Source organism: Schistocerca serialis, chromosome 7 (genome assembly GCF_023864345.2).
Source record: "Schistocerca serialis cubense isolate TAMUIC-IGC-003099 chromosome 7, iqSchSeri2.2, whole genome shotgun sequence".
Classification (NCBI taxonomy): Eukaryota; Metazoa; Arthropoda; class Insecta; order Orthoptera; family Acrididae; genus Schistocerca; species Schistocerca serialis.
In genome coordinates this window covers 597,573,750-597,601,162 of record NC_064644.1, presented here as the reverse complement: position 1 = coordinate 597,601,162, position 27,413 = coordinate 597,573,750, and the positions used below count along the sequence as shown (strand labels likewise).

The 27,413-nt window shown below is 46.0% G+C and overlaps 1 protein-coding gene across 1 annotated transcript in view; it reads left to right on the top strand.

The window, feature by feature from the left end:
- Positions 1-27,413, top strand: part of LOC126413278 (uncharacterized) — a 42,821-nt gene that overhangs the window by 1,525 nt on the left and 13,883 nt on the right. Inside the window, exon 2 of the mRNA XM_050083179.1 lies at positions 19-487. Coding sequence (XP_049939136.1) covers positions 19-487 — 469 coding nt within the window. The remainder of the gene's footprint in view (positions 1-18; positions 488-27,413) is intronic.

The window sequence follows — 27,413 nt, the reverse complement described above, 5'->3', positions numbered from 1 at the left end:
ACATTCAATTTTTTTCAGGTTCCTTGCTACAGGAGATTCCTTTAAAACTATTTCCTTCAGCTACAGGTTGGGAAAATCCACAGTTGCAGCTATCGTCCATGACACCTCTAGAACAGTTATCGATTTATTGTTAGAAGAGGTGATGCCTGTGCCGAATGAAGAAAAATGGAATGCTATAGCTGAGGAGTTTTGGACAAAATGGCAGTTTCCAAACTGCATTGGATCTTTAGATGGAAAGCACGTAACAATACAGGCTCCAAACAACTCAGGAAGTCTCTATTGGAATTACAAAAAAACATATTCCATTGTGCTTCTTGCTCTGGTTGACCCATGTTATAACTTTATTGCAATAGACGTGGGAGCGTACGGAAAAAACTCTGATGGAGGCATTCTAGTAAATTCAAATCTTGGAAAGTCATTGGAAAACAATACGCTTAGCGTCCCAAAGAGTAAAACTTTACCCGGAACTGATGTTGAACTTCCAATGGTAATTGTAGGCGATGAAGCTTTCCCTCTCAAAACATACTTGATGCGACCATATCCTGGCAGGAACTTAACAAATGACAAGGCTATATTTAATTATCGTTTGAGTCGGGCAAGAAGAATATCCGAAAATGCATTCGGTATATTGCAACAGAAATTTCGAATATTTACAAGAATCCTTCAGGGAGATCCTAATAACCTTACAATGTTTGTGTCGGCTGCGTGTGTACTGTACAACTTTATTCGAAAAATGGAAGGTTATAGGGTGCCCGAACAGAGGATGGATCAAACGGAAACTGCTGAGGGATCCGGAAGTTCATCAAATCTTCGAAACCTACCTCGAATTCGTGGGAGATCAACAGATGCTGCATTTGCTGTACGAGAACAACTCAAAAAATTCCTGAACTCTCCACAAGGGACTGTGGAATGGCAAGAACATGTCGCCTTGGCGATATAACGATGACATAAACCAAACATCTGTTTGTAAAATAAAAAGTAAATAAATATCTTTCGGGTATTAAAACTTGTATAGTTTTTATCTTACCTTTGGCTTGTAGATCTGTTGCAATTGTCTTCCAAACTCTGTCTTTGTACTCGATATTCCTGTAATTTTCACTTCCCTGATCGTAAAGAACAGGAAACTTACGAACTTGTACACGGAACAGTTTTGCGCAGTTGCACAGCTCACAAGACAACCCCACCGTCAGGCCGTGTCCGTCACGTGAAAATTTAAACACGGCGAATCCCGCCCAGCCCGGCCCCGGCCCGTTGACGTTCCCCGTGCGCGGCCCGGTCAAGTGGGGCCCCCTAGGCTGCATTTGTTTTAATGTTGTATTTCGTAGTCCGGGTGACGGCCGATACTCGGACGTGTCTCGGCACGGACACGGTCCTGACATGTGTGTCCCGACCTTTAGGCGGACTTCCTCACGGTACCCGTACCGAGTAAACCATTAGTCATCTTGCAACTGCTGCCTTCCAAACTGCTCTAGGAAGACCTTCTTGTACATGAATATGATGGCTGTAAGGGCAGAAATATTACACGCCTCGGCAGTCGAAATGTTCGCATCGCTCCCTTCGGTGCAGAACAACTTGCGTTCGATTCCCGTTACCTCCTCAGATTCTTCTGTGGTAGGGAGATCTGGAACTGGGCCCACATCACGACGTGTGGGCGAAACGAGAAGCTTCGCGAATAAAAAGGCAGCGGCATCATCGGGATTCAACCACTGTCAATAACGGCTGCAGCGACTGGCGACATGCTGATGACGTGTCGCAACATCGCAGACCGACCTTCTCTCTGTCTCGTAGGCAGCAGCCGGCCAGTGGGAACGGGCCTAAGGCCTAATCCGTGACCGGTGTTTACGTTTACCGAGTAAACGTTTGGAAACATAGGCACACCAAAAAGCAAACTTCAGCGCTTACTCAGCAAACGTACATACAGTAAATCGTGAGCGACTACTGTTGCCGCTACGTCACGTTAAAAATTGTAAATGTAGATTGTGACTAGTTATTGCAACCACACAGACGTGCAAAAAGTGTAAGTAGTAGAGATTAATAGTAACATAAGATCGCAAATACACAAAAAACTGACTGACACTAATTAGCTGTAACTAACTCTGCAGATTCTTTTCAGGATGCATGAGAATTCTGACCGTCTAGAAAAACACCACTGTCGTGTAGGATCACCAAGTTACAATAAGGGGCTGCCAGCCGAAAATGTTCCATTCCAAGATGGCAGTGCTAGAGGGATTATCGGCATCCCTCCTATACTATTGTAGCCTTTTGTTATTTCCGCCCAGAAATATTCATTTTCTTCAACCATTTTTATAATTTGCTCAAGTTTCCTCGTAATTCATTATTATTTCGTTTATTTGTTTCATATGTATAAAAATCTTTTGTTAAACGCAGTATATGTCTGCAGTGTGGGACAATTACAGGTTGAGAGCCGGCTTCGGTGGCCGAGCGGTTCTAGGCGCTTCAGTCTGGAACCGCGCGACTGCTACGGTCGCAGGTTCGAATCCTGCCTCGGTCATGGATGTGTGTGATGTCCTTAGGTTAGTTAGGTTTAAGTAGTTCTAAGTTCTAGGGGACTGATGACCTCAGAAGTTAAGTCCCATAGTGCTCAGAGCCATTTGAACCCTTTTTGAACTGATGACCTCAGGTGTTAAGTCCCATAGCACTCAGAGCCATTTTTTACAGGTTGAAAATTGTAAATGTACGACCCATTTGAAATATTAGAAAACACCTCTTTAACTACACAATAAAAAAAAGAAAAACAGGAATATATCATTGTAATGATAAGATGTCATTTACTGACATTATCCAAAATAAAGCAACCACAATTACGAACATTACCCAGGCCACATACAACTTAGATCCAACGCTATGTTCACGACTTTTGAATTTACAGCTACGTGCAACTGTCTAAATTTAATTTATGTTTGGTAATATGCTTTACGCCACAATTTATTATGAGGTCGATAGAGACGGAGCACAAGCCCGGGTTAGGAAGTATGGGGAAGATAATGGGGCTGTGCCCATTCAAAGGCACTATACCCGGCTTTTGCCTTAAGATCTTAGCGAAATCAAAAAAATACCCGTCTGGACGGCCAGACGGTTTTTTGAACCGCCACCGACTCCAGTGTTTTACCACTGAGCCACCTCATTCGGAATGAAGACTGCAGTCTGCGTGAATCCAGGCGGTATCACCTGCGAGGCGACCTCCTCCTCAAGGAACAACTTGTCTACCTCATCTGATGCACTCGGTAGACCAGAACTTTTTTACAGTCCTTGTTCACTCGCAGTAAGTCACCGGAGCCCGACAGTAGGAATAGAAAAAGTGCTACAACTGCGTTTACACCTGAGCGCCTAGACGCCCTACACCTGTGCTTGACAGAGGGCCTGCTGCATTCTCAACATGTGCGCGTGCGCCATTCTGTTCACAAGTACAACGTAGCAGACGGGCTATTCCAGTGTTCAAGAACCCGCTTTGCTAGCAGTGGCTGCCGTCTCAGACGTATTATTATGAGAGTAAGATGAGATAGGAGAAATAAACGCCAGAACTCCATAAAGGAACACCTGCGTCGTAATGCATGTGTGAGGACGGTGAAAGAGATAAAGGTGGCAGGCCGAAGGCTGTTTAGAAACGTTACTTGTATGAGAGCGGGTGACTTTGAGGTAATCGTAGCTGAGCTAATATTTCATGTTCTTGAGCCACTGATAGCGAAGAAATTTCAAACGTTGTTTTGGCAGCTTTGGACGGCAAACATGTGGTTCTGCAGTGACCACACAGCAGCGGAGACAGCTATTTTAATTACAAGCAAAATTTTAGTGTTGTTTTATTTGCTCTGTTCGACGCAAACTATTTACTCGTATTTCGGTACTTAAACGAAGATCGAAGGTATTGCAGACCGGAGTTCTCATGGCTGGTGGCGTGGCGGGAGGGGAGGAGAAATGGGGGCAGGGGGTAGCTACTGGAAATGGGAAGGTAAATATCCTTCAGAAGAGCCTCATCCAGGAAGTATTAACCCCCAAACCATATGTCTTCATCACACATAATGGCTTTCTGTTATCAACCTAGAAATGAAACCATTTCCTGGTGAAAGGGACTCAGGATCCGCGAGGCATTTGTACAGTTATAGGCCTTTAACGACCCGACGTGTAGTTGCGAACGCGTTTCAGATTTTAACTACTGTATGGAGAATTTTCTGGAAGCCAATCAACATGGAAGCTGAAGCAGGTGAACTCATTACTCTTACATTTGTTTCCTTACACAACGTCCTTCGTAGAAGTATAACTTCATTCTGGGTATACAGACAGTTAAAACGCAGGAAAGGGATGAATAATATCAAGAAAATAGAGAGCAGATGTTGGGAGTAACTTGGGACTGTTCTTCAAAGTGTTCTTCCAATTACTTTTTGGAATGACAGATCCGATGCAAGAGTTAGCTGAGAAAACTTTGTGACTTACTTTACGTCTTACGACGGACGCGTCGCCTGGAAAGAGAAATTTACGCAGCCTTATTCCTACTCGCTGTAGTATTGTGGCCGGCCGGGGTGGCCGAACGGTTCTAGGCGCTTCCGTCCAGAACCGCGCGACTGCTACGATAGCAGGTTCGAACCCTGCCTCGGGAATGGGTGTGTGTGTGATGTCCTTAGTTAGGTTCAAGTGGTTTTAAGTTCTAGGGGACTGATGATCTCAGAAGTTAAGTTGATCTCAGAAGTTAAGTCCCATAGTGCTCAGAGCCATTTATTTTGTAGTATTGTGTTGGGTAGTCTGTTTTTTCCGCTGAGAAGAAGTAATTGTGTTTAAGTGAAACAATATTGCCTCTATAATTAACTTCCTCACGAAGTTCCTGTACCTCTATTACAATATTCGATATACCTGTTCTAAAAATTCTGAAGACACTGCAGGCTTTTGTTATCAGAACTATTTAACGTAAAGGTCACTTCCAGTGGACACGGATGTGTGCCGTTATATCCACGTTGTTCCTATTTTGAGGAATTGTACACAGTCATTTCCTGTCACTCTGTCTGTTGCAGGCGGAATTACAAACAAGAAAATTTACGATAATCCTCCACAAATTCTATTAGTTTTTCGTTAGACCACTCGGCCACGGTGCTAATGCGAAAAAGTGCAAACCCTAGTCTTTCAATAATCGGCAGCCGTCATGAAAACCAGTAAATGCTGTGGAGAAGCGGAAACGTCAGTAGCGCGTCTCTCCGCGAATAGAGTGGAGACACTTGCAGCGGTGGTCCGTATTCACAAACGAGGTGCATGCGTTACTTTGAATCACTGTGCGCTTCCTCTCGCATCTTGGTGCGGCGGCCGCGTACATCTAGAACGCAGCAAAATTTGCACACGTTTAAACGCGCCTGAAAAGAAACTGCGACCCACACGTCTTGTTTAGTGGAAGGACACGGTGCTAGAGATTCGCTTCTTTCAGTGCCGTCAGAGCGCAAGCGCAACTCGTTAACTTTACAATGCACAACGTAGATGAATGTCTAAAGGTTTCAACCTAGCTCAGTGCCGCACTGGAGAGCAACTGGACTGATATGCTTCCAGAGTTACGTTTTCCGCGAATTCCTTCAATCGCTTATGGGAAACGGGCGGGATAGTTGCTTTTAAAGAGCACGGCTGACTTCCTCTCCTAACTACACACGCACACCAAAAGACTGAAGAGCACGGTAGAGGGTACTTCCCGTTGTACTACATAGTACAGTTCCTTCTCGTTCGTTCCATTTGCTATTAAAGTGCGGGAAGAATGACTGCTAATACACGCTTCCTTACAAAAAACAAAAAGTGAAGCGCCAAGACAATATAGTCAGATGTCACTGTAACATGCTCGCCGTCGGCGGGTACATAGACAATCCGAGCTGCAGTTCTCTGCTACGGACACTACAGGCACCAGAGGTTTGTCACCAGGTTAGGTGTGGTATAGAAGAGGCATAAACAGCGCCAGATCACTGACGGTCGCGGAGATAGCGTGTACTGCAGTGAGAGAGCGTCATCAGCGGCAGAGAGAGTTTGAAAGCGCCCTTATTGCGGGTCACTATTTATGAGGTTAGCCGAATCGTGCAGTACTCAAATTCGTGGGGTGAGAGAGACAGCGACCCGAAGTTGGAGTGCATGGGAATTTTAGGTCAGCCATACTCGTCGTCAAAGACCCGGTCCAGCACAACTGACCGTCACAAGAGAGGCTCGCCGCGTCGTGAGCCGAGTACGTGTTAACCTTCCCACATCTGAACCTACCGTCAGAGGGCAAGTAACGGACTGCCTGTGTCATCCAGCACCACTGGTCGGAGACTGGTAGCAGGTGGACCAGGGAATTAACGTCCCATGCATTGGCTGCGTTAGCATCACAACACAACCGGCGGCGTTAGAAGTCATCACCTGACCACGAAGCACAAACTGCTGGTGAATGGCACCGCGTTGTGTCTTCGGCGACGACTCGCTGTTCTGAACTACTCCGGTCGACCGATTGTCGCCAGGTATGGCGGCGACCTGGCCAGAGGTGACACTCTTTCAGTGTTTTAGAGGGGCCCGGCAGTATCACTGCGTGACGTGAGGTCACTGCCGATAGTCGCCGAGGGAACTCTTGACTGCTCCCTCGTGTACTACATCTCATATGACAGGATCGTGGTGCATTTTTCGACAGGACAATACTCGTCCAGACACGGCACGTGCCTCTGTGAACTGTCAGCTTGATCGAGATAAAAGTTTTCTGGGTATGGTAGCGCGTCATAATGTATGGCATGGTACCATGTCCAGAAAACTGATATGTCGACTGACTCTGGCTGCAGAGGCCTACGCAATTATGTCTGCTTGATGTTGTTGTAGGCCGGCCAGAGTGGCCGTGCGGTTCTGGGCGCTACAGTCTGGAGCCGAGCGACCGCTACGGTCGCAGGTTCGAATCCTGCCTCGGGCATGGATGTGTGTGATGTCCTTAGGTTAGTTAGGTTTAATTAGTTCTAAGTTCTAGGCGACTGATGACAAGAGGTTGTCGCATAGTGCTCAGAGCCATTTTTTTGTTGTTGTATTCACGTGGCTAGCAACATCCCCAGGCTTGTCCCAAACAGAACATGTCAGGAACCAGCCCCGGACGTCACCTCCATCCCAGTGACAGCATCCAGGATATTTTATTCACCAGTATACGAGAGCAGATGAATCTGAAGCATATAAAACCATCACGTGGGATGGTGTACTGTCTCACGGGCCTTGGCCCTGTAGCTGTCACTGCCAGATGTAGATGTTGGCGTGTGGTGGAGGAATGTTGGATGGGGATGGAAACTGTCATGATGCGCCTTATTAATACTCGGCCGTGATCTTCATGTGTTTTATTATTCCCAGCTACAGTGCCGCATTCCTTTCTGTCTGTGTCACAGGGTCCCGTGATGCTGAGGACGCCACTTCGCTGTCTGCAAAACAGCTTGGCGTGGAAGGCTACCTCAGCGACCCATGCAACGTACTGCGGCGTGTCGGCCGTGTACAGCCGTGGTGTTTTGACGACGTCACGATGCGCCAGCAGCCGACTCAGTGGCCTTCGCTGCGGGATACCTTCGGGGTGTGTTGGGAGCCAACAAGACTGCCCGCGGTAGCGAGCCATCGACTGGCCCGCCGCTGGCTGGCTACGGACCCTGTGTTGGGCTCAGAGGGTCGAACCAGCCACCCGCTGTGGACTGGAACGCTTTCGTCCCATCTGCTGCTGCGTGTGGCAGTGGTGTGACATACCCCGCCATCCAGGAGAGCTGCCACATTTGAATGATCTCGTTAGAAAACCGGCAGCTATTTTTACGCGGCTGTTCGCCTCTGTTTTGCTAATGCACCACTCCAAGTCATGTTCTGATAACACCTAGGAACGCCAGTGGGCCCCTTCTTCCTGTAACTTGCGCCATGCAAACTGCTGCATTTACTCTTTCCAGCGGTTCTACGGCCCTGTGGCTTCCATTCTGCTTCGCAATCGCTGGTAAGCGTAACTTACTGCGAACGAGCCCGCACCTGGCTGTAACTTGTGTGCTCAGAAATACTGCACCGAAACTTTTTCCTACCTTAAACGGTGGTGCCACTACAGCCCGTATCCTGTGCATGCCCACAAGTTTGGCCTAGAACAGACACACACTTATGCCTGTGGTGAGAATGGTACACCTGAACACACAGTGTTCATCTGCGATGCTCTAGGACACATAAGACCGAGTTTAGGAAACCACGACGTAGGACAATTGATACGCACACAAGACGACTGGAACTCTAGAAACAATATCGCAGACCAAGTATCGCGAGCACTATATGCGACATACAAGTGGGAGAGACCATACGCTAGAATTAGACATGCCTCACGTCGGACAGATCAGCGGTACACATCAAACGACACAGACACGAGCACAGATACGGAATCGGATGCTACATCGCACGCAGGAACTGAAGACGAGACAAAGATACAAACATAGCAAAAGTAAGCGAAGGTTCTTCAACGCTATGGCGAATTAATCAGGAAAAAAAAAGCTGTCTGCGTAGCTGTTTGTTACACCATTTCATGCCAAGTAACGCTATCTGAAGATGTGACATTTCTTCTTCTTTCGCTGCATCAGGTTTGACTGGCTCGAAGTTTTACAGAGCCCTCGCACCTGATGCAGCTGACTACGTCATCTTAAATCAACTCCCAATCTCCACTGTTACCTTCGATAACACACTATAACGTAACTAATCAATTCATTAAATTAAGTATCACCACTGTCAAGACAACACATTTTAAGAGACGTAACCATATACGCAGAAGGTATAAAGGGAAGAACTGCCACATCATAGCTAATCACAAAATGTACTACTTGCTATATAATAACAGGCAGCAGGTCTTTACTTAATTAATTAATACATAAATATTGAGGATCTTTTGAAATAGTTGTGGACTAGCTTGCCTCAGGAGAAGATGCAACGGCTTCACGACATCCTTCCCAACCATATCGGTGCACGGATGCAGGCCAGACGGGTTGCAGTGTCATACTGATAACTGGCCTCACAGTGCCGTGTTCACAGAAAATTTGACTCTGTTTTGTACCTGCTGAGATAACATCACACACCCTCTCAGACTGTGAACTCTCATTTCGTTTCCTCCTCCCCCCTGGACGACTCATTTTTTCTGTGAGGCAGTCTACTTGTGTGCGCTGTATTCAGTGTGACATTTTCTTTGCGATCCCTAAGAACGTGACAGTTCAACTGTACTGGGAATTAATGCTGCTCTGTTACACAACCAGCTGAAACCACGGTACTTCAAACCAGTACCCTTACAGTTTTCACCTACAGTCTGTACTTCACACTCACGTTATCTAGTGACACCCACTGAGTCAGGATATGTTAACTCATGGTATGTATAATCTAGAGTCCTAACAACTCATAGAGTAGTTCAGTGTTCTTTACGAGTAACTTCACCATCGTAATTCAGTGAAATACGAATAAGGTAAATTCAAAAGAAAAAAATGTAAGATAATGGAAGAAGAAATTATTTTAATGTTAAAGGAAGTATCAACTACGAGCTGCCGGCCGGAGTGGCCGTGCGCTACAGTCTGGAGCCGAGCGACCGCTCCGGTCGCACGTTCGAATCCTGCCTCGGGCATGGATGTGTGTGATGTCCTTAGGTTAGTTAGGTTTAATTAGTTCTAAGTTCTAGGCGACTGATGACCTCAGAAGTTAAGTCGTATAGTGATCAGAGCCATTTGAACTACGAGCTATCATACTAATTTGTTTTGCTCCATATAGTGACGAAAGAAGATTACCCGAGAGGGTAGCCGAGAGCGCTGACGCACTGCTTCCTGGACTCGGGTCGGCGCGCCGGCCTCGGATCGAATCCGCCCGGCGGATTAACGACGATGACCGGTGTGCCGGCCAGCCTGGATGTGTTTTTTAGGCGGTTTTCCACACCCTACTAGGTGACTACCGGACTGGTCTCCACGTCCCGCCTCAGTTACACGACTCGCAGACATTTGAAACACATTCGCACTATTTCACGATCTACGCTTGACGCAGACAGCTGGGGTACACTGATTCCGTCCCTGGGTGGGGGTTGTGATGTGGCGGCAGCAAGGGCATCCGGCCACCCCTTACAATTAACCATGCCAAGTCCGTACTTACCCCTGCCGACCCTGCGTACAATGCGGGATAAAGACTGTAGCGAAAGTGACGAAAGAAGAATGCACCAATGAAGATGATTAGGTATTAAGAAGAAGGAACTTATTTACGTTTATTTCGTATTTTATATTACGACGGTTGCCCAGAAAGTAATGCACCGCATTTTTTTTCTCAGCCGAAAACAATGGTACGAATGCGCAACGTTACGTACGCATTATTTTAAGGCTGCTGAGTGAGCGCGCAAAGTTTCCGTCACTTCCGACGCACAGCGTAGTTGCAGGACCGTCTCAAAATAGCGTCTGTAGGTGATGTACGTTACAAGCAACATGCCGTCATTGCGGAGAAAGAAACTGTGGGGAATATTGTCAAATGCTTGTGCAAAGTCTATGGAGCATCTGCTGCCGACACAAGTACAGTTCGTCGCTGGGCACGGAGGGTGAGGTCATCAGAAGCCGGTTCGGCGGAGGTCCACGATATGCAGTGGTCGGGGAGACCATCCACGGCTGACACACCTGACCGACTCCCCTCGGACTTCCTCTTGTTTGGGCCATCAAAGGATGCCATTCGTGGAAGACATTTTGAGGACGATGAGGAGGTGATTCACACAGTGAAGCACTGCTCCGCCACCAGGACAAGGATCGGTACCAACAGGGCATACACGCCCTTGTTTTGAGCTACAGGAAGGCCCTACAACGGGATAGAGATTAAGTCGAAAAATAGAGTTTGCAGATAAATCACCAATCTTTCGTTGTGTAATTCTCATTATGTTCATTAAAGAACTGTTGAAGAAAGAAAAAATGCGGTTCATTACTTTCTGGGAAACACTCATATTTAGTGCTGCGAAAAGTGCCCTATATTATAATAATATGAAGCAAAGACAATTTTCTTCCATTATACTAAATTTTGGTTTATCGATCCACCCGGATAGCCGACACTGCTGACGCGCCCGCGTGCAGGACACAGGGAGGTGAGCCCCTGCCCCGGATGGAATCCACCTCGTGGATTGGCGACGGGGCTGGTAAAGCGAACAACCTGAATGTGGACTTTAGCTGGTTTCTCACATCCAATAAGTAAAGTCCCGCCTCAAATACACGTAACTCAGACATTAGAATACGTTCACACTTGCACATGAGGTTTACACTACAAGCAGACAGATGGCGTACACAGATTCCTTCCCGGGGGGAGGGGGAGAAGGGGGGGGGGAGTTGTCCCGTCAGGAAGGCCATCCCGGCATCAAATGTCACCAACAGTGCCAAGACCGATGTATAACAATGCCGACCCCTTAAAGAAAAGGCTACGGGCAGAGGGAAAAGAAAGAAGAGGGACCCTAATTTTGTTTTACCAGATGAAAGTTATTTACTTTCGACATGTTAGGTAAGTACCTTAACAGACAGAACAACTGGAAAAGAAGTCTGGTCGAGAAGACAAAAAGATGGAGAGCAGAAGGAGAGGTTATAAGGGGAGGATGAATTCAAGACGGATAAGAAAAAAAGTGTTGAGTGCCAAACTAGGAATCCAAAGGTCTGACCTTCGATCAGCAGTTTGGAAAGCCAGTTCAGATGTCAGATGAAGGCACAGCCAACATGACCGTGTCTAGTGAAGTTCTGTGGTGGTCACGACGATCTTCGTATTGTTGACAGTTATACCTACATAACAGCTACCTCATTAGAGTTCGTGGTCAGGGAGTACCATTTATTTTCAATCGGCTGCTCAACAATTTTTCTTATTTCTCATAGGGAGAAACGATCACCATGATAAAATAAGGAAAATCAGAGCTCGTACGGAAAGATGTAGGTGTTCGTTCTTTCCGCGCGCTATACGAGATTGGAATACTAGAAAATTGTGAAGGTGGGTCGATGAACCCTCTGCCAGGCACTTAAATGCGATTTGCAGAGTATCCATGCCGACGTAGATGCAGATTCTGCAATTGCGGATAGTTTTCATTTTATTCTCGGAAAGAGTACTTTTTAACGTAGAAGTGATCTTTTTGATTCTGAAAATAACCTCTCACTTCTTCAAATACTGTTTTGTTATTTTCATAGCTGTCTTGTAGTTGATCTAGGAACTCAAAAGTCGCAGGATGTATAGTGATGCTATCCTCCAAACTGCCTGACTTTTTTCATTCTCGTCGGAGAAAGGGAAAGCGCCTACATAACGAACATACGTGCCGATAAAACTCAGAAAAGAGTACCGGTGCGAGCGAGGTGGCCCTCTGTCTCCCATTCACGAAGGTCCACGATTTTCACGAAGCGCATGCTTTGGAAGATATAAGGACTCGGAAGTTTCGCCCTCTAGAAATTTCCAGAACATTCCAGGACACTCGAAAGTATTCGAGAACATTCGAAAGTATTCTAGAGCATTCCACAATACTCCAGAATGTTCCGGAATGTTTCTCAACTATCTGGAATATTCGGGAGTAGTCTGGAACATTCGGTAAGATTCCAGAACGTTCGAAACATCCCAGATCATCGTGGAACATTCCAGAACACTCTCGAATGTTGCGGAATGTTCTGGAACATTGTAGACCATTCGAAGCCTTTTTGGTATGTTCTGAAATTGGCCACTTGTGGCGCTACCCATTGGTAGAGGTACATAAAGCAAGATCCAGTGTGCGATCGAACGTCAGTTTCTTATCATTGACGAAGGGAGGAAAAGTAGTGCAGAGACTGAATAGAAACTAACAGTGAAGTGAGTGTAGTCAGAGTGATACAGTGACTGAATATAGATCGAAAATAAAGTGAGTAAAGTGTACTTAATGTATTTGTTAATAAAAAGTTGATTTGATTTATATTTTAGACAATGCCCAGTCGTAAAAGAGGAGGAGATTTTGCTAGTTCTGAAGCAAAACGACGAAAACAAAAAGAATAGCGAATAAACGAACAGACGAAGAGCGCGAAGGACGTTTTAGTACCCAACGAACGAGGATGAGCACCGTGAGCAACAGAGAAACAGGAGAACGGCAAAATGAACGGATTGAAGAATCTTCTACGTGTAGGAAATTCAAAAATTTGTACATATATACCCCGCGCAACAAAATGAAAAATATTGTATATAAACAAGTATTGTAAATAGAATACGTTTTAATAAAATTTTTATCTGTTATATTTAAAGTTTATCCTTTTATTCAATACTACACACCCTGAGCGAAGCCGGGTACTCCAGCTGCTAAATAGTTTGAATAATAGCCGAGTGGCCGTTGTGCCTGTCGGGGTAGGGCATTATGACTTCATAGCTAAAATGGGTTAAATAGATTGAGAAAACCACCTTTAACTTTGGAAATGTATACTGAGAGGAAAAAAACTTGTTTACAGTACAAATTATATGTTGAGAGGCAAAAACTGACTATATAACTATTATTTACTTTTTCAAGGAAAATTCATAATTACTACCTAGTATACGTAAAGTGAATCAAGAAATTTTAGGCTCAGTTTTCGCACAAGCAGTCATTATGTCCTTAACAATAGCTGCATATTGTTCGTGGGCGCACATTGTATACCTGGCAACAACACCAATGTTGGAAATCTTCTCCGGAAACTAGCAACCCACATCCCTCTGCAGTTGTTCTAGTCTATCTACTAAAATTAAGCTTATTATTGCTCTCTGACAGTTCAAATGTTTCGCACCGCAGATCGCTATCTTTCATGCCGACAAATCTTGTATCCAGCAACTGGAGGTGGTCATAAATTTCCTTTTGGTGTTTTGAGGTAAAAATGACCGAAATCCTTCGAAAACCTTTCTCTGTCAGTTTTCTATATTTATTCACATAGAGAACAATAAAAGTGGAAGAAAAAAAGTTTTGAGTAAGGCTACTGTGCCCGACTTAACTGCATTCCGTAGTTTTTGGAAATTTGTGGCAAGTTCCTATAGGACCAAACTGCTGAGGTCATCGGTCACTTGACTTACACACTACTTAAACTAATTTACACTAAGGACAACACACACACACACACACACACACACACACACACACACACACACACACACACACACCATACTCGAGGGTCATTCTATAAAAGTTGTTTTTAGTTGGCAATTTGTGAATTTGTCGGTGAGTAACCACTGTTTCAGCGCTACTATGTTAGAAAACCTAACTTATTACGTAGACTTTTGATACTTATTCGAACTCGCCTTATCTCGGAGGATCTCAAAACAGTACAAAACATGATTGCGAGACAACGCGATATCGTGGCTCCTTCAAATGAGTATGCGTAACTTAACGTGTTTCGGGTGACACCTTCATGCACTTTTCGTACGAATGCAGCAATGTGCGAACCGTCAAATTATGCCCACCCTTCCGCTACTTGGAGAGTGGAAATGACTAAGGGGAATGCAGAGACAATATACCCCTGTCTGTATATAACTAATTTGTATCCCAAAAATTCAAAAAGGAATTATGATGCTCACCGCATCAGCCTAAAAAATTATGAGACAAATTCGAAAATAAATACTTAATTGAGAACGGTCTAAGCGCCCTGCCAGGAAACTGATTCCAAGTGCCAACAAGGAAATTTTTCCAACTTGATTCTAGGAGAGAAGAAAACAGTAACCTGCCACTGTTAATAGAGGTATTTAGTAACACAAATAGCGTCATTACCGGATTAGAACTGACAGGTTCATCTCCAAAGCACTCTTCACGTTTATATTACATGTGGTGTTTGATACATTAATTGTTGGCTTTTTTCTTCAACAAAGGTATTTAATAGTGATGTCTATTTACACAAATAGCACCATTACCGGTTTGAAACCGATGGGTTTACCTTCAGAGGACTCTTCACGTTTACATTACATGTGATGTTGTTTACGTCAGTTGTTGGCTGTTTTTTTTTTCAACAACTAATATAAAGAACAACAGGTGAACGTGAACAGCCATCTGAAGATAAACTTGTCGTGCGGAACCGGTAACGGCGCTGTTTGTGTGAATAAACAGTACTATGAACAGTGGCGTGTTGCTGTTTTCTTCTCTGTAACATTCGACTTGTATACAGCCATGGTCTGGAAAATGTCAGTTTTCGACGAAATAGCAGGGAGAAAGTTTTTGTTTCGTTAATACTGAGGCACTACATTTTATTTGTGATAATACGAGTACAGAAATACAGTGTTAGGTACTTAACTAGTTGAAATGTCAGCAAAAACCACTTCTCATATCTTTGAAGTTGTGGAACTCCTGAGAGGAATACAGTAGCACAAATGCCACGATTCATCTAGTAGCATATGTTTCAACCTGGGTCGACTCTACAGGCATGCTACAGGTTACCGAGAACACACCAGCACTGAAAACGTGTTTTGCGAAAAATCGGCACTCGGGAAGTTTTCCACTCCCACTCTCGAATTGTTCTCCGAGCTCGTCACCGACGGGACGGCACACGCCGTTCCTCCTCCTTTTTCTACAGCGTACGCACGTGAGCTGCTAGTCTCGTGCCTGACATTTCTAGGGTGGACGAGTAAGCGGCTTACTACAGCGACGTGGAAAGGTCAGAGGCGGCAGGCGCTGCGTCAGCGCGGGAGGTTTTTCGGTAATCTTTTCGTGTTTTGTGTCTGCGCCGGCGTTGCGGTGACAGGCATTCAGGGCCGCGGCAGGAAGAGTCGGAATAGCGGGTCGCCATTAGCGGCGGCCAATGAGCGCAGCCTCCACTGTACTGTCGCCGGCAGGCGCTCCCCGGCTGTCTTTATGACGCACCGCGGGCGGTGCCGCATTGTCTGGCGGCAGCGAGTCGCCACAGGTGGACCAACTCGAGGAATTGAGCGCGGGGGCCGCGGTTACGCCACCAGGCTGAGGCTCCGACCATTTAAAAGAAACAAAGGGAGAGAGAGGTTGATGAGCGGAAACATCGTCACCACTGCACACCGCGTGACTGTAGGCGACCTGGCACTGTTGCCGCCACGTGATGCGGTAAGGAAAACATACAAGCGGAACAGAGCCGGATAGGGAATCATTCTTAGACACAGTTCAATTAAAAATGGGAAAGCAGCTGGAGTCGACGACGTACGCACGAAACGTGTCAAACGCCCTAGTCTTAATGCCGAAATTTTTTGGAAATTTGTGGTAAGTTCCTATGGAACCAAACTGCTGAGGTCATCGGTCCCTAGGCTTACACACTACTTAATATAACTTAAACTAACCTACGCTAAGGACAAGACACACCCCCATGCCCGAGGAAGGACTCGAACCTCCAGCGGGAGGAGCCGCGCGAACCGTGGCAAGGCGCCCCAGACCGCACTGCTACCCCGCGCGGCTCCTAGTGGCGAATGACGGACTTTACAGCTCATTAACCGCTGTCTAAAAGTGTGAAACGTGCCAACTTTGTGAAGAAAATCAAAGGCACAGTGGTAATGAAGCTTATGAAGCAGCCAATCGAAGAACCACCGGTCAATAGCATTCTAGTCCCATTTGCATACGCTGTACGAACAAACCATTTTAAATCGTGTAGCACATACCGCAGAACAAAAGCTCATTCTCCAACAGGGCTAATTCAGACCAGGAAAATCGTGCACAAGTCAAACCTGTCTCCTACACAACACACAGAGGAAGGATTCGAAAAGAAACAAATAGCAGTTGCAGCTCTGGTAGACTTAAGTTCTGCATACAACTGTCACGAAAAGAAAAGCTTATGCAACGCATCTGAGGACCATCAGCTGACAGAAGTTATTGAATCTCTATTGAAAAACTTTGTTCCGCTGGAGGGTGGGAAAAGTCGATGGTGTCGAGAAGAGAACGGTCTCGCTCAGGGCAGTGTCCTGGCCCTCCTTTAAGTTAATCGATAGACAAATGATCAATCAGGCCATAATACTAATTTCATTCATGCCGGTGATCTGGCTATTATCGCACAAGGAAAGAGCTTTGAGAACTTGGAAGGGAAACGGGAAAACCCCCTAAACATCGTGGCTGAATGCTACCAAGAGAACTCCCTCAAACCAAACCCCTCGAAAATACAACGGGAAACTAGGAAGCTGAATGTCACTTGGAACACACAGACAAACCAACATATCTGGGTGTCGTGTTGCACACATCACTGACATACAATTATCATTGCCTTAGGAACGACATATTGAAGAATCTAGCGAACAGCAAATGGGAAGCCAGACCTACTATATTAAGAACGACTGTCGTTCAAAATGGTTCAAATGGCTCTGAGCACTATGGGACTTAACATCTGAGGTCATCAGTCCCATAGAACTTAGAACTACTTAAACCTAACTAACCTAAGAACATCACACGCACCCATGCCCGAGGTACGATTCGAACCTGCGACCGTAGCAGTGGCGCGGTTCCAGACTGAAGCGCCTAAAACCGATCGTCCACTGCGGCCGGCGAACGACTGTTCAAGCTCTTTGCTTTTCCACAGCGGAATATGCATTCCCCCGCATAGACCAATCCGCATATGCCAAAAAACTCAATAAAAGACGAAATGGCCCGTGCCACATAGCTGCAGAATGCATGAAACCCGCACCACATGGAAAGCTACATAGGTCGGGCGGATTCTCAGATCTGTAATCCCGAAGAATTTCACACGAGCATACAGGAAAATTTAAATAGATTTTTGGTGAGCGATACCTTCCACACGGTGTTTAATGCGGAACTGGTGGACTTCAATCGCGCAAGAGATTCCTTAATACCGAGCTAAATGAGCCTCGAAAGGATTATCCTGCCTCACATGACATTCCCAGTGGCAGTACATCAAGCTGGAAGATTAGGAGAACGCATCAGAACGGGTGTAGCACCAGTCAATTACATAGGGTCTTAAAGACGAGGGAGACAGAAAATGAAACAACTAGTATAATATCCCGACCACTCAACGAGATGTATCCTTGACGAGGTATGGCTTGACAAGAAATAAATATCGGACGTGGCCCGATATTAGGTCTAAGAAAGTTTCCTGACACCAGAAAGTAAAGGCAGCGGCAATACGGGTCGCAAATGGGGAAACCATCTGACGAAAGCGACTGCGATAAAGCACACATTCTTATGGGCTGGACGCCTAGGAACGAATAGCTCGGAAACGGCGAAACCGGTCGGCTATTCGCTCGCCTCTGCTGGGAGGATCTACGGTACGTAGCTGAAGAACTGCGGGGACACGAGCAGGCGGCGAGCAAGGTGTGAGACGTCCATAAAACGCGCCTACCCGCAGTCTTAAGCAGGACAGGCGGCCATCTGTGACAGATGTGACGGCAGAGTACAGTGCTGGTGGAAGAACAAGTATATATTGATTCGCAGGTTTACTGGTGGACGCGCGAGTGATACGTTGTATTTCCTCCATCAGAGAGGGGATGATCGACGGGACACTCCCTGCCATAATAGACATAACTGAATTGATACGAACAGAAAGACACAGATAGCCAAGATCAAAGAACTACGTTGCAGTCTGGATGCTTGTGCATTTTGCAACCTGTTTAATGCATCGCACGGCAGCTTGCACCACCTTGAAAACTAACACTGGAAAATCAAGAAGCCAAATGTACAAATAGCTCTCGTAATATGGTATAAATAATGAACAAGAAGAAGAAGAAGGAGACTGTCAAACTGCTGGCAGTGAGGTGTTGTAGAAGTAGCCATTAAAAGAAAGAATTGCCAACGACTATGATAAAAAACATCAACTTTTATTACAGTATCGATAGCATCTCCGTCGACCGCACACAGTGCGCCGTGCTCAGCTCACGAACTGAGCGCCACGCATGCAGACACGCCGCCAGAGCGAGTGGATCCACGCGACTTCACTGCTCGAGACTGATTGGCTGGTGCATGTTTTTAAGTAGCTGCAAACCAGAAGCGAGCCGGAGTGGCCGTGCGGTTGTAGGCGCTACAGTCTGGAACCGCGTGACCGCTACGGTCGCGGGTTCGAATCCTGCCTCGGGCATGGATGTGTGTGATGTCTTTAGGTTAGTTAGGTTTAAGTAGTTCTCAGTTCTAGGGGACTGATGACCTCAGAAGTTAAGTCCCATAGTGCTCAGAGCCATTTGAACCTTTTGCAATCCAAAATTCCCACAGATAAAGTGCAGATTTATGAACATCAGTGTGGAAGACTGCAGAGAGGAACACTGGAACTAGGTGGAAGCCAACGGCCTTGCCACAGTAGTGGCACCGGTTTCCGTCAGGTCACCGAAGTTAAGCGTTGTCGGGCTTGGCTAACACTTGGATGGGTGACCGTCTGGTCTGCCGAGCGCTGTTGGCAAGCGGGCTGCACTTAAGAAGCTACTTGATCGAGAAGTAGCTGCTCTGGTCACGATAAGTGCAACTATTTTGTGGTATCAGGAGCGTTTTTCTAATTGTACATAACTCGGACCACACAAGAACCCGTACCGTCCAAACTTACGTATAATTCAATTATTAAGTGTACATAGCGTAAATAAACTTACTGATGTGTTATATTTTTGTAGCTGTCTGCTTGTATTTACTGTCCGTCTCATTACCGATAGAACATTAATAATCTACCGTATAATTATGAGACGCTGTCTGTATCATGACGAATAATTGTATGGTTAGTATTAATATTTTTTTATTTTTTGGAAAACAAAGACGGTTATTTGGCTAATAGAACCCGCTATGATACAGTGGACTACGAGTTTCAACATAGGCGAAAGTAACACCGGATGTCCTCAAGGAAGCTTAATACGTTGTCAATAACCATTTTACGAGTGACGTTCAGTAACTAATAAAACACTTTTTTCTGAAAGCAAGTTTGATTTATTCAGCTTTACAGTACACCATATTACTGCCCACTCTTTTGGCTACAAAACTCAATTTTCCGACACAATCTCCGTTCAGTGTGGCGGCCTTACGCCACCATACTGGAGGTCCTGTTTGCCCGCACGGTACCACTCCGCTGGTCGACGTCGGAGCCATCGTCCTGCCGCGTCAATAACCTCCCCCCATCATCCACTCACTGCTTCCCAGAGAGTGCATCGTTCATTCGACCAAAGAGATGGAAGTCGGAAGATGCGACATCAGGGGGCTAGGACGGATGAAGGACAACAGTCCAATGATGTTTTGTGAGCTGTTCTCGGGTGCACAGAGAAGGAGAAGTCGTTTGTATTTTTATGGCGACGAGCACGCTGAAATTGTTTCTTCAATTTCCTGAGGGTAGCAGAGCGGTGTGCTTGCTGCCTGGGACACGAAGGAGATCGGCCAGGTTTACCTGACCTTGTTGCCATGATGAAAGATGCCTCGCCCGACGACTCACCGTGATTTTGTTCAATGCCAGGTCTCCGTAGATATCCTGCAAGCACCTATGAGTATCTGCAATGCTCTGGTTTTCTGCCAAAAGGAACTCAGTAGCCCCCAGTTGGAAAGCACCGTTACAAACCCCATATTCAAGGTTACGTACAGCGCCGCCACCTGTCGGAGCTTCATGAAACTATAGGGACCGAAGGCGGAATATTTCACGATGTCCACAACAAATTCCGCCTTTTTTAAACCGAAAACGGCCGAGAAAAAAGTGTTGCATTACTTATTGAGAACGAACGCCCCTCGTACGTGGGAACACCAACAGCACTGTGGCGACTCCTTCCGTTCGCTTCCACCTGTAGCAGCAGACGTCGCACAGTGGGGACGAAACCCGAAAAAGTAGCCGAAACCCCAAGGAGAAGTTTAATTACGGCAAAAGGCGTTTTTTGTGGTCGCTGATTACGGATTTTCAGTTAAAAATTTCCTAACAAGATGGCGGACCCAATATAGCAAAGACACGCACGAAAATCCGTCATTATGTATTAATAACAGCGTATATAGAGGATTTGCAGATCAATAATTACAACAGGTGAACACAGTGACAACGTGATCTCTTTATTAAACCAAAGAACAGAACATTCGTCGAAAATGTATTGGAGAACAACACTTTATCGATACCACAAAAATTGTCATGCAACAATACACTGAAGAACCAAAGGAACTGCAACATCTGCCTAATATCGTGTAGGGCGCCCGCGAACACGCAGAAGTGGCGCAACACAACGTGGCGTGGACTCGACTAAAGCCTGAAGTAGTGCTGGAGGGAACTGACACAATGAATCCTGGAGGGCTGTCCATAAATCCGTAAGAGTACGAGCGCTTTGCAAGGCATCCCATATATGCTCAATAATGTTCATGTCTGGGGAGTTTCGTGGCCAGCGGAAGTGTTTAACCTCAGAAGAGTGTTCCTGGAGCCACTCTGTAGCAATTCTGGACGTGTGGGATGTCGCATTGTCCTGCTAGAATTACCCAAGTCCATGGGAATGCGCAATGTACAGGGATGGACGCAGGTGACCAGACAGGATGATTACGTGCATGTCACCTGTCATAGTCGTATCCAGATGCATCGGGGATCCCATGTTACTCCAACTGCTCATGCCCACACCATTACAGAGTGAGGCGTAGCGCCTTCGCATCGCTCCTGTCACTTGTTAGGACGATGTCGTTATAGGCATGAGTCATCGACAGATGTCACCAGCTGACATGGACCTGAGTTACAGAGCTGCACGTAGTTGTACTAGTAGGCGGCAGAGGTCAGCAGTTGACGGACAGTGTTAGCAGTCGTAGTCAAAACAATGTAGTAACGCTATGTTTGACTAATATTTAATGTATTTGCATAATTATAATTGTTTTATATGTGTAGTAGTTAGCAGTATGAGTGTTGTATGAGTGAAGAAGAACAGAAGTAAATGAAAATTGTTTTGTTTATTCACGAAGTACCAGTTACACTATACAGGGGATTTACTATAATTAAATGTGCAGTCAGTTTATGGTACTAATAAATCGTGAGTAGAACACAAATTAATCGGTAATTTCAGAAGGAGTAATTTTATATTTGATACTATTCTAAATTTATTTATTTAGCAATTGCCATAGAAAGAAATGTTTTACTATGATTGGTCATTGAAGTAATTCGCGGGTTAGCGCGGGATAATACTGCAACCTGATTTGCTGTTTGTGATATTAGCCAATCAGAAAAATGCAGGCTCGCGCCAATCTATGCTGGGAACAAAGCCTTTGGTGTGATCTAAGTTAGTCGGTGCTGAGGGTTCGAACTAGTAACATCTGATTGAAAGCAGCTCCGACGAAAGTACTGTAAAATCGCGGAAAAATGCTAATTACGAGTTCGCGAAGTAGTACAAAATGTATTTAAGTGAACGGTATAGTGGAAGTCTTGTGGAATTTCGGACGGAATATCAAAATCATTGCTTTTGACCGTTAGTTAAAACCGCGTGGCGTGTTGTGCGGTCTAAGACTGGAACAGGTATTACGTGTAGAGCAGAGTGCACAACATTTGAGCGAGCATTTGCATAACTAAACGATCCGGTGAACTCTATTAACTTCGGTAACGGGTGTAAATACCATAAACTAGCTGCGTGTGTGGTGTGCGTGTGAACTTTACATTGTGTTGCCACTTAGTACGGACTTGGCAGTATTAACTGTGATCTTTATCGTAAAAATACACCTGAAAATTTACATTGCCAAGTTAAAACTTTTATTTCAGTACTAGCCACATCCCGTTTACCGGACAATTCTATGTATGTTGCGACCTGCAATAGACAGTAGTGGTCTAGTATTTTCTACTACAGCTTTTAGCTAGACAAATGAACATTGCTGGACATTGGCAGGGCGGTAGAAAGTAACGTGCCGCGCCACAAGAGCATTCATCAGATTGAACAGTTCCCTGCTGACATGCAGGTCCATAGATTCATGAGGATGTGTCCGTACCCGTATATGTCCATTCGCTCCATACAATTTGAAACGAGACACGTCCGACCAGGCAACCTGTTTCCAGTCATCAACAGTCCAATGTCGGTGTTGTCCAGGCGAGACGTAAAGCTTTGTGTCGTCAAGGGTAGACGAGTGGGCCATCGGCTCCGAAAGCCCATATCGAGATAGTCTCAATGGTCTACAAAATCGAGGAGAGGAAGACCTATGGTTCTTCCAAATCACTACTGCTGCCACCGACTGTGGATCCACGGAAGTACTTTTAGCCGTGGCGGGACTGGCGCCAGTAGTATCTCTGACATGAGGACGATCGATTCCCTAGTGCAGGGGTTTGTCTTTGGGCTTGGGCCGGCTCGAAAGTAGCGGGAGAGGACACAGGGCTGTGAGAACCGAAGGCGGCGGTGCGCGAGTCGGCGATTGGCGGGCGGGCAGAAGCGAAGACGGCGTGCCTGAGGCCGGGAGGCGGTTGTCACGTGGTTGCACTGGAGTCGGCGGGAGTTGGCCGGCGCTGTGCATTCTCCGGCAACCTCGTGATCTGTGGATGTGCCCGCTTCCTTGGAGGGACACGCTGTTATGGTCTTGCGAAGTGATGGTCTCGCATCTTCGCAAAATCGCCCCAGCATCAAGACACCCAGTTAAGTATGATATTTACTAAGAGCGCTTAGTTAACTGTGATTGTGATCGCTCCTCGTACAGTAAGGCGTTGCACGACGTGTGATGTGATGCTTGTTAGATTTCATTTGAGGCCTCCTACTAAGCGTGTGCTCTGCTCCCGCATAATATTGATGTATTTGCAGATGTGTGTCCTTAAGTTCTAGTGAGTGCCGGTTCTCGTGAGCCAGATCATATGCCAACTCTTAGTGTTTATTTATCAAGTACTGTTTCACTTACGGAAGCACTTCCTAATGAAATTAGTTCTTGTTTAACTTTGATATTATAGACTTAATTTACTGATCAATTTTAAATGTTAAGGTTAAGAAAGGTTTTTCTGCCTTCTGTTGCCGGGTGTGCTCTGTGTTTTAGTGAGCTGAGGCAGCGGGCAACCGAAGCGCAGAGCTTCCCTTTAGCTTGCAAGTTTGGCTTACGGGCGGCGGACTTCGCCTGAGCTCGGGTGTTCAGCTTCGGTAGCGTTTGCCTGGTTCACATTTTGGTGGTGTACTCGACGTTGGGTTGTAAACCGAGCCACGTCTTGGTTCGAAGTTAAGCATTACTTCTCTTAGTCGGTTCCACCGTTCGTGGTTAAACTTCGGCCTTACAAGCTTGGACCTTGCTTCTGTTATTACACATTTATCATTGTGCGGGGTTGTAACTTTCTAGGCGCTAAAAGTCCATCTTACTTAAGTTTAATAAATACGTTTTAAGCTTTCGTATTAAGGTTGAGGCTGGGTGTCAAGTGTTATTTTACTTTAATATTAACTGAAAAGGTCTTAAATAATCTGTCTTAACTAGAGTTGTTTGTGAGTTAATAAATAACTTGCTCATGATTTATGTAATGAATGTCTCTTAAATAATCTTGCCCTAGTGGCGCTTGTCAAATGTTAAGTGAGATTGTTTTGGTTGATTAATAAACCCATTGGAATTGAAATGTTCACTTTATTGGGTCAGCTCTTCCACCACTTTTAGATTTAAAGGTTAAACAAAACAGCTGTTAAGAAAAAAACGTTCCATACTTCGTAAGTGTACCACCGATGTAAAAAAAAATACATTCGCATCTGATAAGCCCTCATCCTCAAATGTTTGTTCATATTCACTTTGTCCAGAACTTACGTCACAACCACATTTGCAAATTAACTGCATGTGGCTGACATACGGTTTAGCCACACTAAGAATGAAATCTTCTTGGCATAATGAAATACGGTCGGTTATATGATCCAATAAAGCTTGTAGCTGGACTTTAGCCATGTTTTCTATGATGGTAATAACGATATTAAGTGGATAGCAACGTTTTTGTGCTTTCGCCAGTTGTAGGAAGGATCAGATTACAGTTATTCTCTTAACTTGTCGCTGTCAGTCTCTGATACTGACTCTTTGTGAATTTGTATGCAACGTATAGTAAAAGTGCGGCTCTGGCGGATAAAGTTTCCTCGCTTCTCGCGGTCGATTAAAAGGCCTGTCTATACTTGGACGCTCTCGATGGACTTCTCATTGTTGTAGCATAAACAGCCATTGCAGCATCCAACTGACCAGATTTGTTTGCTTTGTTTTGCTTTAGGACGCGAAAAAAACTGGGGTCATACGCGCCGAAGTCAAAACTATAGAACACGAACACAAAGAGGACTTACACGACTGTGCGTCAGTCCCAGTGGACAGAATAGGAGACAGCTAAAACCAGGCACGTGGAAAGAGGGCTATAAAAACACCATACAGAAATGGAGGTCCTAATCTAAAAATTAAATGGCCGTCGCCGTATTGCTACTGCGGATAAAAAGTAAAACGCGGTTGACAGCCCGCTCGTCATTCGCTAAAACGGCTGATAAATCAGACGGAAAACCCAAGCTTGAAAGTAAATTGTTAAAAAAGGGCATTCCAGCAGGAAGTGGCGGACAGTTAGAATTTGGGCGCAATGTGTAGAAAGCGGTGCGGTAGCTCCACTTAGCAAATGATGATGGCTAAAAAGGCAGTGCCCAATACGCAACCGAGTTAAAATAATCCCCTCCCGGCGGGAGGGCCGAGAGCAGGTCGTCGAAGGCGCTGGGAGAGGTTTAATAAGCCGAAGCTTATTCTTTTGAAGGGAGGACCATTGGCGTTGCCAAAGGGACATCACCTCCTGGCAGAGGGCAACGCAGAGATCATCGGAGGGACTATAGGAACTCGCGGGCTGAGGTACGAGGACTTGGCAGCAGCGTCAGCAGCCTCGTTTCCTGGCAGACCGACATGACCAGGGACCCACAGAAACGTGACATTGGCTTCACCAACGCTGAGCAAGTGACAGTTTTCCTGGACTCGCTGCACTAAGGGATGAGCAGTGTACAGTGCTCAGACTGCAGGGCGCTGAGTGAGTCTGAGCGGAGGACACAATCGGAAACGCTGTGTCGCCCGATGTACTCCGTGGCGTGATACAAGGCGAAAAGCTCGGCTGTAAATACTGAGGAGTGTTACAGAAAATGGTTCAAATGGCTCTGAGCACTACGGGAGTTAACATGTGAGGTCATCAGTCCCCTAGAAGTTAGAACTACTTAAACCTAACTAACCTAAAGACATCACAGACATCCATGCCCGAGGCAGGATTCGAACCTACGACCGTAGCCATGTCCTTCAAGGAGCGAGCGGAAACAAGAACAGAACTGTAGGTGCCAGGCCGGCCGGAGTGGCCGAGCGGTTCTAGGCGCAGGTTCGAATCCTGCCTCGGGCATGGATGTGTGTGATGTCCTTAGGTTAGTTAGGTTTAAGTAGTTCCAAGTTCTAGGGGACTGATGACCTCAGAAGTTAAGTCACATAGTGCTCAGAGCCATTTTTGTTTTCTGTAGGTACCAGGCGGGTGAACACAGGGTTTGTGACTAGCCAGAAACTTGCGAGCTACTGGGTAAAGCACTTTTTCTTTCACCCGAATCTCTTGACCAGCCCACTCATCTAGATACACGGGACAGGGTAGGTTAGGTTAGTGTTTTTTAACGTCCTGTCGACAACGAGGTCATTAGAGACGGAGCGCAAGCTCGGGTTACGGAAGGATGGGGAAGGAAATCGGCCGTGCCCTTTTGAAAGGAACCATCCCGGCATTTGCCTGAAACGATTTAGGGAAATCACGGAAAACCTAAATCAGGATGCCTGGAGACGGGACTGGACCGTCGTCCTCCCGAATGCGAGTCCAGTGTGAGATCACGGGACAATCCCGAGAGGAGGCGGCGTGGCCGCCATTGCAATTGATACAGCGGGGAGGAGGAGGTGGACAGTCGCCCTCGTGTGCATCCCTGCCACAGGTTACACATCTGGCTGGGTGTCAACAAGATGTTCTAGTGTGGTTAAAACGATGACAGTGGTAGCAGCGCATTTGGTTCGGAACGTACAGCCAGACTGTGATAATTTCATAGCCTGCTTTGAGCTTGGACAGAAGTACCACTCTAACAAGGGTGAGGGAGTGTGCGGGTGGGAACTAAGGAAGAATCTACCTCTTTCATTACACGATGTACGGCAATGGCACCGTGATCAGAGAGGTGAGATTGTATTTCGGCTTCGGTTAGACCGTCAAGCAGCCTGGTGTAAATTACACCACGGGAAGAATTCAAAGTTGTGTGGGCCTCGACACGAACAGGGTAGCGTTTGAGAAGCGAGGCATCAAGGAGTTATTGTTTTTGAGAATCAGAAGCAGTCTCCACCAGCAAAGTGCCATTCCGTAAACGAGAGCAGGATTTCAACACCTCTCTGAATAATAAACGGATTGACCATGGCAAAGGACTGACTGTCTTCAGTACGTGAGACCGCAAGGAACCGTGGGGCAGCGGGAAGGGTCTACGAATCAATAGCCTCGTTAAATTTACATTTTGTAGACGTTGATTGTGAAGACGATCGGCTCACTGTGAGAAAAATCCCCCATGATTGCCAGCATCTCCAATGGCGCGCTCCTTCCAACTGTGGACCCCCTTCACAAGGGGGCGCAACCGGCTTAAGTGATTGTTCACACTTCAGGTCACACCTCCCGAACACCTGA